The 10,621-nt window shown below is 50.9% G+C and overlaps 1 protein-coding gene across 40 annotated transcripts in view; it reads right to left on the reverse strand.

The window, feature by feature from the left end:
- Positions 1 to 7,548, reverse strand: part of Kcnma1 (potassium calcium-activated channel subfamily M alpha 1) — a 694,984-nt gene extending 687,436 nt beyond the window's left edge. For 32 of the 40 annotated variants that reach the window (XM_032917321.1, XM_032917309.1, XM_032917297.1 and 29 more), the window contains exon 1: positions 6,704 to 7,066. In XM_032917321.1, coding sequence (XP_032773212.1) covers positions 6,704 to 7,066 — 363 coding nt within the window. Of the gene's footprint in view, positions 1 to 6,105; positions 6,383 to 6,703 lie in introns of those variants that run through there. The other 8 variants (XM_032917294.1, XM_032917334.1, XM_032917335.1 and 5 more) reach the window with 4 other exon arrangements.
- Positions 7,549 to 10,621: the final 3,073 nt, after the last annotated feature.

Genomic DNA, 10,621 nt, shown 5'->3' on the forward strand with positions numbered 1-10,621 from the left:
TGCCTTGAACCCTTCCAGTAGGAGTAGCTCGCAGCTGACCTCCTGGACCACCCCACACCACGTAGCTCTGGCTGTAGCCTTTAATTTTGCAAGATGGTGGTTTGGCTAACTGGCTACCCTGGACTTTGGGAAGCCACACCCCTCACAGTGTGACCAACTGGCAAGAAGAAGAACCCACATTTTGGCTAGCAACTGGCATACCGCTCCCTGTAAACTACAGAAAGCCACCCTGACTGCCACACACAGCCAGCCCCAAAGTTCTTTGGGAGAGGACACCCCAGGAGACAGCTTTAATACTGAGCATCCAACTGAGCGCAGGCCCACCCTCCACCCCAAAACACCTCATCTAATTCTCTCACCCTGACTGGTGTTAGCAAACCTTCCTCTTCTTGTCCATGTTCCATGATAAGCCCATCTTCAGAGACGACCTGCCCGTGCTGTTCATTCACATCAGGCTCTGCATAGCATCAGCAATGCCTGCCTCTTACAGAACCACAGCCGCTCAGGCCACTCAGCCTGCTCAGGCCACTCCCTGGCTCTTCTGCATCAGACCATTTCTCCAGCCTTCCAGGTGATCCGTACACTCATGAAAGTTAGCGGGGGTTGGGGATTTAGCTCAGCGGTAGAGCACTTGCCTAGCGAGCACAAGGCCCTGGGTTCAGTCCCCAGCTCCGGAAAAAAAAAAAAGAAAAGAAAAGAAAAAAGAAAGTTAGAGACCCCCCTCCCCCAGATCTTGCCCTGAGCCCAACTGGCATTCCTCAGATCTTCTCACAAAGTTAGGCATATGAGGGTGGGACCCTGAATTTCCTTCTCACTGAGCCCAAAGCCAGGAATACATCAACTTGGGGCATCTGGAAGAAAGAGACACTGTTAGCCCACTCCTGCTGTGTACAGCAATGGAATTTCAGTGGTTCTGCGGGAGACTGGCCTTACCTGACCCTGAGAGATTTCTCCATAAGTCTCTGAGTTCTCCATGATGCCCCAGGGTTGTGGTGTCACTGCACAAACACAACTCTTTCCTACGAACCAAAAGGGAGTCTCTCTAGAGGCTCCTCAGCTCTCAAGTCCTGAGAAGGTAGTGTTGGCTGTTTTGATTCACAGATTAGCACAGCCATTGCCACTGAGAGCCAGGGTACCCTTGCTTCCCACTTTGGTAAAAAGGCCCTGACATTATAATCTAATGTCATCTCAACTGCTGCAAAGAGAGACAGAAAAAAGAGAAGGGGGTGGTGAAAGCAAGTGAGCCCTAGAGCAAGTACTTCCTGCCTGCACCTATTGACCAGCCCAGCCCACAGAGCACAGTAGCTTGTTCTGTGGCTGAGAGGAGGAGGCAAAAGGCTTGGTCTCCCTTCTTTCTCAGACCAAACAGCAGGGTCTCTTCCTTTCCTCCAGAAGCAGCAGCAGGCCCAGGCTTGCAAGGAAAGCATGAACTCCATGTCTTTTCTGAACACTGCTGAAAAGTAAGAATCATGGGGCTGTGCTCTTATTATGAGGCTTAGTATGACAGGAAGGAAACTAAGGAACCTCCTCTGAAGTCCTTGCCAAGGTCACAGGCTGACTCTGGACCACTACACGGGGAAGGGGGAAAGCTACTTCAAGCAAGCTGCCTACCAGGTGGACTTCTGCAAGCCTACGATGAGATCCTCCCAGAAGAGGCTCAGCCAGGGTCCTCACTACCAATACCTCCCAAGGTAATTTCAAGGGCAAGGGCCAGAGCATACTTTGGGAAATCCTGCTGTGGAGGCTGCCAAGGAAAAGCTGGTCTGGTCCCACAGCACCATGTTTAGGACACTGTAACATCCCTGGATGGCAGGGAGCATAATTCTGGGAGTTCTGACCTGCCTGGGGCTACCAGGAATGGAATCAACCCTCTTGAAGGACATGGTGTTGAACAGCCACATCTCCAGGTGACTGTTACAATGTTTTCCTTCTGCCAGCCCTATTCTCTGAGACACTAATACCATCAAGGACCTACCTACACCCCCCCATCATCAGCACATCAACCATGATGTCAAGATGTCCTCTGTAGACCTTTCTTCACCTACCAGATCCTAAACAACATAGCTTGCAGCAATCCAAAGCCAGGAGTCCCAATCTCAGTGTGACTTTGGACAGGTTAGACTCATGCCGGCAGATCTGGAGGCTCCTTTTGGTCCCCAAATTCTCTCGTTCTAGTGTGTGCCCTTCGGCAACTACTGTTCAACGAATCAGCAAAAACAGCTTCTCGCTTGGTGGAGCTGTGGTAACCCTTACTTCCCAGAGGCCTGCTAGTATCAGGTGTTTGTTGGGCACTAGACACCATGTTATTGATGCTTCTCATAGGAATTCTATAAAGTAAGTGTCAGTGGGTTCCTCTATGGCTGATGAGGAAATAAGGCTCACTGTCAGCCAAAGATACCCTCCTGAGTGGGAACAGCAAGCTTTATTCTGGGTCTATTAATGGTAGAGTCTAAAATATCAAAATAAAAAAAGTAAACAAAACAGCAGTGGTGCTGGAGAGATAGCTCAGCAGTCAAGAGCACCTACTTTTCTTGCAGAAGACCCAGGTTTGGTTTCCAGTACCTACATGGTGGCCCACAGACGTCTGAATCTCTAGTCCCAAGGGATCCATCCAACCCCTCTTCTGACCTCCACAATCTCCTGCATGTACCTGACGCACACACTCAGGTATGTACTCAGGTACATACACATAAAACAAAATTAAAAATTTTAACAACCAATGAGAACAGGCTATGTGGACAAGGCCAGGTCAGGTCCTCCATAACTAGGGACTGACAATTTCTCCCCGGCCTCCCTGAGTGATCTGACCATAAAAGAGTATGTGGAGGTCATCGGTGCTGGCAATTGCCAGGACAAGAGGAAACCAGGCACTGAGGCCAATCTGGAATCTAGAGTTCCAGGTTGCTGATGCCGCAGTCCTGATTGATGCACCAGACCAGACCCTGGGTAATTACCAAGCCATAATGGGATCTGATATTTATATTAGTCACGAGCTTGTCGGAGAAAATGTGTTGTTTTCTCAGACATAACCATGGAGACAACACCTCAATAATTCACAGCATGCAGAACATCTTTGACCAAGACCAAGGTTCTATAGGGATGATAGCCCTGACTGGGATTATCGATTAGTCTATGCCTTGTCACATGCAGGTCCTGCAGCAAACCAGAGGCCCATCCACAAGTGACCTATTTCCCCAAATGCTTAAAGAGAAGTAGACCACAGGCTAGCAAATGAATAAAACAAGGGGGAGAGAAGAAACATAGGTAGTTAGGAGGCAAATTCCAAAGGAATCAGAGCTTAAAAATCTTTCCCCAAACTTTTCTGTCCTTCCATTCTCTTGTGTGTGATCCCAAGACAAAGAAGGGGATTGGAACTTATGGGGTCCAATCCTCAGATTTCCTAGGGGCCAGAGAGGTTAAATGGCTTATGCAGACTGTCTGGGCAGTTCCCCCAGCTCGCTGCAACCTAGGACTAGACTGAACCCCAAAATTCTGTTGCCAAATGACCAGTGCACACTGATGTAACCCAGGGTGGTGGAGGGAAGCAATAGCATGAAAAACCTGAGCAAAGAACCGTGCTCCAGTGAGGAATGGGATGGTGAGGTTTGCTGTGCGCCTATTATTCTGTTCACTCTCCCACTATTTGAGACAGGCTTATGGCTACCTAGTCCAAGATGACTTAAAACAGTTCTCCTGCCTCTGTCCTTGAATACTGGAATACAGGCATGTGCCACCATACCCAGCATAAATATTCTTCCATTACTCCCCCACTTCTCCCCAAAAGCTTACAACTTTTTAAAATAATGATAATAATAATTAATAATAATAACAACAAAGGCATTAGCTATGTGTTATTTGGAGGCCAAAAGGCACAAATGAACAGAGACCCCAACATGTATGTCCACAGTCTTGGGTTCCTTTGACAAAAAAAAAAAAAAAAAAAACATGGTGCAGACCCGGAGAACAAATGTATAGGATTCCAGGCTCCTGGTGAAACACGTCTCCCTGGGAATTTCAGATGCTGAGAAGATACCTTTCCCAGAACTCCGGCTCCTAGTAAGCCACACTAGACCTGGATAAGAGCTGGGTGGGTGAAGAGGCTTGAGGGTTGGTAGAAATTTCTGTGGAATAGCAGCAGAGGTTTGCTTAAAGAGACTGGCAGATACGGCTTTTCTAAACTTGAGCTGAATTCTTTATTCTGTACTGAGTCTTGACAAAACTATGGAATATTTGAAAAGCAAAGAGGAGGGGATTGACTGCAAAACAAACATAGAGCCCAAAGAGTAGAAAGGGAAGCTCTGAAAAATTCTCACTTACCATCATTAGGTAAAGGGAGTTTAGTATACACACAATTTAATTGAACTAATCAAGAGGCAGGTATTAAAAAAAAAAAAAAAAAACAGGGCATGATTCTAAAAGAACTCACAGTACCAAAAATAGCTGGATGATACTCTATTTTGGCCTTCAATCTTTCCAATCAACCACAATCATCTTTCATTCCAGGGTGATTTCTGTATTGAAACTCTCAATTGTGCTCGCTCTGCTGGTTCTGAGGTTAAAGACTCTGTAGACAAATGTGTACAGATCGGTTTATTTTTTAATTATTGTTACACAAAACCTATTTTCTGAGAAAACTGGCAAAAGCTACTCTGGTCATTATTTAGGAGAGAGATTCTTTATGTAAATTCTCTCAGAAACATTTCATGACATGCACTAAACCAGTACAGGGTACCCCCTAGAGTAAAGAGATGCTAAACACTCCACTTAAAACCTCAGGATGACAAAAGGTTTCATTATGACCAAATTTCCTCACTTTCTGAAAAGAGACGGTAGTTCGTTTTTTTTTTAAGCCAACCCAAATCACTTCCATATAGAAAATAATTGAGAAGCATGCAACTAAAGATAGAGGCCAAGTCTCAGTATGGGAGGGAGACGCTCCCAGGACTAGCTGGAGATGCAGTAGAAAGAATGAGTGAATGGGATTCTGTGATCAGGCTACGGTTAAGTCTGATGGAGCAGAAAGTCTCTGGGTCTGACTGTAGGAACCTTGCTTAATCTGAGGGCTTCTCTGGAAGGCCAGCGATCTTTCTCCTTGAAAAGGACGGGGTTGGGCGGGGGGCGGAGGAGGGCTTCATTATCAAGAAGCGGGCTCTAAACAAGCCCACCAGTCACGATTGGAGGCTTTCAGAGCAATGCCAAGAGGAAGCAAAGAAGGAAGGGAGGGTGGTTTTACTTTTTCCTCCCTTATTCCAACACACCAGTATTTTCCAAAACACAAATGTGCTGCCACAAAACACAGCTGAGCCCAGCACCTACGGTAATGTATAATTAATGACACAGAGTGCTTCAGTTGCCCTTGGGTTTCATAGTCAGCCTTCCCCTTTAACCTAACTCTTCTCTTTAGCAGCTACAAGATGCCACAAGTTGCTGAACCCTGTAATGTCTGAGGGGGGTCCCGTGATTAACTTTACTAGAGCAGGTGTTGACATCTGGGAACCAGGATGAGTGCCTTGCCCAACCCCCCTAGAGATCTCCTCTCTCCAAAAGTGTGGGTGCTGTTAAGTCCTCTTGGATCAGAATGTCTCTAAAAGAAGGCACCCAATTCAGCTCCCTCTTTTTGTTCCCTGTTCTTTCTTTTATTCATTCTGTAGTTCTCTCTCAAACACTGCCCACCTCCGGACCCCTGTGCCCAGCTAGTGCTAGGTGGTGGGCAGAGACCCCTCTAGGATATGGACACAGCCCAGGAGTAAGCCTAGCAACCATATATCTGAGATGTGAGTCCTAACACGGGTGGGCGACTCTGCTAGGAATAGCTTAAGGCAACTTCCAGCCACATCGAGTGCCAAAGGGGGGCTTCGTGAAGCAGAGTTCCCTTGGACTCTGAGGTGTGCAGCCCTGGTGCTACAGATTGGAGCTGTTGGCTGTATTTGCAGGGATCCAAAGTGGGTGGCCTAGGAGAGGAGTGTAGAGGTGGTGAAAGTACTTGGGGCAGGGGAATGTTCCACAAAGAAAATGTAAGTGATGGAGTGGGCGGAAGCATCAGACTTGCAACCATGCCACGTTTAGAAAGTGATTCTCCATAGATTGACCCCATTCCAGGATAAGTCTTTTCAACTTTTTATTGATCCCTGTGCCCCCACTTTCTAAAGCCATATTCCTCCCCCAGAATTCCAAAATGCAAAAGATTTTCTCCCTTGCTCTAATGACGTTCCCTTCTTAGGGACCCTATGAACTGATTTCCCCAACAAGCTCCTAAAGTAGGAGCTGATCTGTCCCAGCCAGCCCGCTGTGATGAGCCTGGACGCAGCCAGTGAGTGATGCCCAGCACGCACCCAGGGTCTTTCAGCTTCCTGTGTCCCCCGCAAGGTTCCTTCTCCTCACCCTGCAACAACATGCCCGAAAGACACATGTACCCCCGACCCGGGTCCGGCCGTAGCCACCAATAACCCTACAATAAGTAGAGAAGTAAAGCGGGGGTCTGTGTCCCGGAGCGCACCGGCTGGGGTCAACTCCTCACCCCTGGCGCACAGACCGCTGCCCCAATCCGAGGGCACAGGGAAAGGGGAGGGAAGGGCAGGCGACGGGGACAAGGCTGGTAGGACGGAAGGAGGCAAGACACGGTGCGGAGCTAAGAGGTGGGCTGCAGGGGACGCCGAGAAATGGCTGGGATGGCGCAGGGGCGGGCGCCCGGGGCGCGCGTTACCTTCGTCTTGCCCCCGCAGTGGCAGCAAACGGTCCACAGGTACTTGAGCGTCCGCCAGAGCAAGATGATGAAGAGGCCCCCGAAGAAAGTCACCATGGAGGAGGCCAAGAAAGCCCACCACATGCGTTGGCCCCGGCTGTCGCACGGCACCTCCATGGTCACCGGGATGATGAGCGCATCCATCTTGGGCTCGTGGACCGAGGACGAGGAGGAAGAGGAGGAGGAAGAAGAGGACGCGTCTAGGCTGAGATGGTTCGCGTGGATATTGCTGCTCATTCTAAGACCGCTGCCTCCGCCGCCGCCGCCGCCGCCGCCGCTGCTGCCGCTGCTGCCGCCGCCGCCGCCGCCGCCACCGTTTGCCATAGCTAGCAACGGACGGCCGGCGCAGGGGCTCGAGGGAGCTCCTCCCGCCGCCAGCGCCACCCCGAACACCCATCAACAGCCATGTTGCTGCTACTGCTGCCGCCGCCGCCGCGGAGCGCCGGGAGGGGGGCGGGGAGGCGCCTGGGCTCGGGGCGCTGTGCGCGACCTGGCGGGGTGTGCGGAGATATATACAGCCAAGCGCCGCCGCCCGCCCTCCCCCGGGCTGCCCGCCCGCCCGGGGGGGGAAGGGGATGAGCGCGGGTGGCTCCCACTCCCGGACCCGGGCTCCGATCGCCCCCGGGGCTGCGCGGGGCACCTAGAGCCCAGGGGGCGCCGCGGGCCGTCCGCGCCCGGGGTCTGGGCGGCCCGAAGCTCCGAAAGCGCGATCCCGAGTGCCTTCGGCGCCGCCCGGTCCGCTCGGCGTGCGCCACGCGTGTGCGCTGCGCCCCGGCCCGGGGTCCCCCGCCCGTCCCCGCGCAGCTCTCTCGGGTGATGAGAAGACAGCTCGTTAAGATCGGAGAATCCGCGCCCTCCCGCCCGGGCGTGCCCGCGCCACCCTTCCTCCCCCAGACTGCGCTCCGCTCCTGGATCGCCGCCTCCTGTGCTCGCGGGGCCGCGGTAAATTGGCTGCGGCTGTCTGCCCTGCCTCCGCGGCCAGCTAACGGATGCCCTGCCGGACCCCTTCGGACCGGGTCTCCGCGACCCCGAGCCTCCTCGGCCTCTGCTCGCTTCTTCCTCCTCGCCTCCTCGGGCTCTTCCTCGTCCCCGTTCTCGCAGCCCGAGCCTCTTCGGCGCGCGCCCCGCGCTCCCCGCAGCCGCCAACAGTGGCAGCTGCAGCAACTGGAGCGGGCGCGGGCTCAAGCCGCCCGAAGCGAGAGGGGAGGAGGCTTACCAGGCTGGCCACGGCTTGGAGCTGAGTAGGGGCCGCAGGTCATTTGGAAGTGGTCGGGCATGCGGCCCCCCACCATTCAGGACACAGAGTATAGCGCCCCCAGCCCAGATGCAGGATTTAGCAGGTGTTGCGCCCCCTTAAGCTCAGCGGGGTACCAGAAGGGAAAGCCACCAGGTGCCTGAGGAACCCCTAATGGGGAGGGGAGGAGTGGTTGGCTGCCGGCTCCTTTCAATGGGCTTATTATTGCCCCTAGATCCTCAGGCTTGGAGACTAAGGAAGACCCTAGTGAGCACAGTACGCGTGCTGACTGATAGTTCATTCACACTTTCGTTTCCTAGATGCCACAGCATGCGTTGCTGATGAACAGGGGCATCTGAAAGTTTGTTGGTAGTCTATGACCTCTGACAGCTGCAGGTGGGTTTGTTGTTTGTTCTTTGTTATTTCCTTATCAAGCAACCTAATAGTAGGCAAAGAAGACAGCAGCCTGACTGTTGGTGTGGAACAAACTTGGGTAGACAACGGGTTTCTTAAAGGGTCTCTTCCTTGTCCTTTAGACTCATGTGAGGAGAGCAACTGAATGGTGGGTATTCTGCATTCCGGCTTGCCTTTCTACATTTCTGGTTTCCCCATTCGTTTCTCCCCTTTAAAGGGAAGGAGTCCGGGTTTGTTGAGCAGTCCCTGCCCCCCCACCCAACCCCCAGTCACACAAAAACTTTCTCACTCTGGCCACTTCTCCAGGCTGGCAGCTGTACCACAACTTTTTCCTGTGCTAATTAAAACCAAGACAATCACTCTCCCCTCATTGCCCTCAGTGATTTCCCCAAACTTTCCAGCTCATTAGTTATAGCCTAATTGGAATTCTCAGGTTCCTTTCAAGACTCCTCATATGGTAAACTGGCCCAAGTGAGGCTCCTTACCTGAACAAGCTGTCACTACCTAAATCATTGGTCAGCCAAGAAGGGCCAAAGGAGGCCAAACCTGGCAGACACCGAAAATAATGAGTCTCAAATCGGTTGGTACATTCCTTGGGCTCAGTAAACATATCTACTAGAAAAGAATTAAGGCCAAAATCACCTCCCCCCCCCAGAAAAAAAAAAAGTATATAACAGAGGGCCAGCAAAAAGGCTCAACTGTTCAAGTTACTTGCCTCCAAACCTGACCACCTGAACCTGATCTCTGAAAATCACAGTGAAAAGAATAAACTAACTCCTGTTAACCATTCTCTCATACCTATGTGCATGCTATGGTGCACACTCATGTTTATACGCACACACGCACACGCACACGCACAGGGACACTTACAGAGGTAGCTTATGTTTTAAAGAAGAGAGCTATAAATTGTGTTTTCCAGAAGGAGAAATTGCCTCAGTCTCCCCTTAAACCATCCAGTGGTCCCTCCGATGTCATCTGTCCTTCACAATCCCCATGTATTCAATGGCCCTAGCTCTATCCCAGAATCAGGCTGGCGTAGTTACCTTGGAAAGGCTGGGAGGAGATGCAAATGGCTGTGGTACTGAGGTTCCTTAATTGGCCTCCTCAATAGCTGTGAGTGTGCCTCAACACACGCCAAGCGTGAGGGACTTTCCTTAAGTCCGAGATTTAACATTTAAAACTGAGACATCCATAGCATAACTCAGCAAAGAACAGGTACTTCTCCGCCCCACTGTGGCTTAGTGAGCCTTCGGAATGCATTCCCATAGGAGCAAAACTTGAACCTTCGCAGCCAGTGGTCCCCTCTGGATTCTTCCTAGCCAATACCTGCAACCTAGATCTTCCTGAAAGCTAGTTTCAGGGTGACTTACAAGAGGCTGGCGGCTGCTGTGCCTTCTGTCCTCCCACATGTGAAGTCCCTACATGTGTTCTGACTCCACTGTCACCATCATCATCTAGAGGGTCCCAGAAGCCCCATGAGGTACTTACCCCAGCTACCACCTCTTTCTGCTTTGGTGACTGAAGCTTTCAGCCTCTCCAGTGTTGTCCAAAACTGTGACTTCCTCAGAATTCATCAGAGACCTTCATCAAGATCGATATTATCACCTGAATGGACTTGGGACACCCAGAATATAGGCACAGAATGAGAGTATTCTTGACTACCAAGAGTGGATATCATCAGGCCTTTGCCCAACTCTCTTACCAGCCATTTAGGAAGAGGCTCTTCCTAGACACAGAGGAACCTCGCATTCAAAAAGATCCTTGGACATCATAGGCTTGTGTTATTCATTTCTAAAGCTGAAACCAGAGGCAGGAGAGGGAGCTTGGAGAGTAAATGCTTGCTGCACAAGGATGAGGAGCTGAGTTTGGATCTCTAGCACCCACATAAAGTCCAGTCATGGTATATACTCTGGTACCGGGTGGTAGAGAGATGCAGATTCCAAGGGAGTTGCTGGACAGACAGCAAAGCCAAAAAACAAACAAACAAACAAAAAAAAAAAAAACCAGAAACCAGGAGGGTAAGCCTCAAATTGAGCCTGCTTCAATTAATGTAGAAAATAGACTGAGTAAAATATATGGCATCAACCTCTGACCTCCAAACACTCTGCACTGTACACACACACACACACACACACACACACACACACACACACACACACACACACCACCTAGCCTATCTCAAAGGGTTATCTGGAAGAATGAAGAAGAAAACATACATATTGTTTGCTATA

This window comes from Rattus rattus, chromosome 12 (genome assembly GCF_011064425.1).
Source record: "Rattus rattus isolate New Zealand chromosome 12, Rrattus_CSIRO_v1, whole genome shotgun sequence".
Classification (NCBI taxonomy): Eukaryota; Metazoa; Chordata; class Mammalia; order Rodentia; family Muridae; genus Rattus; species Rattus rattus.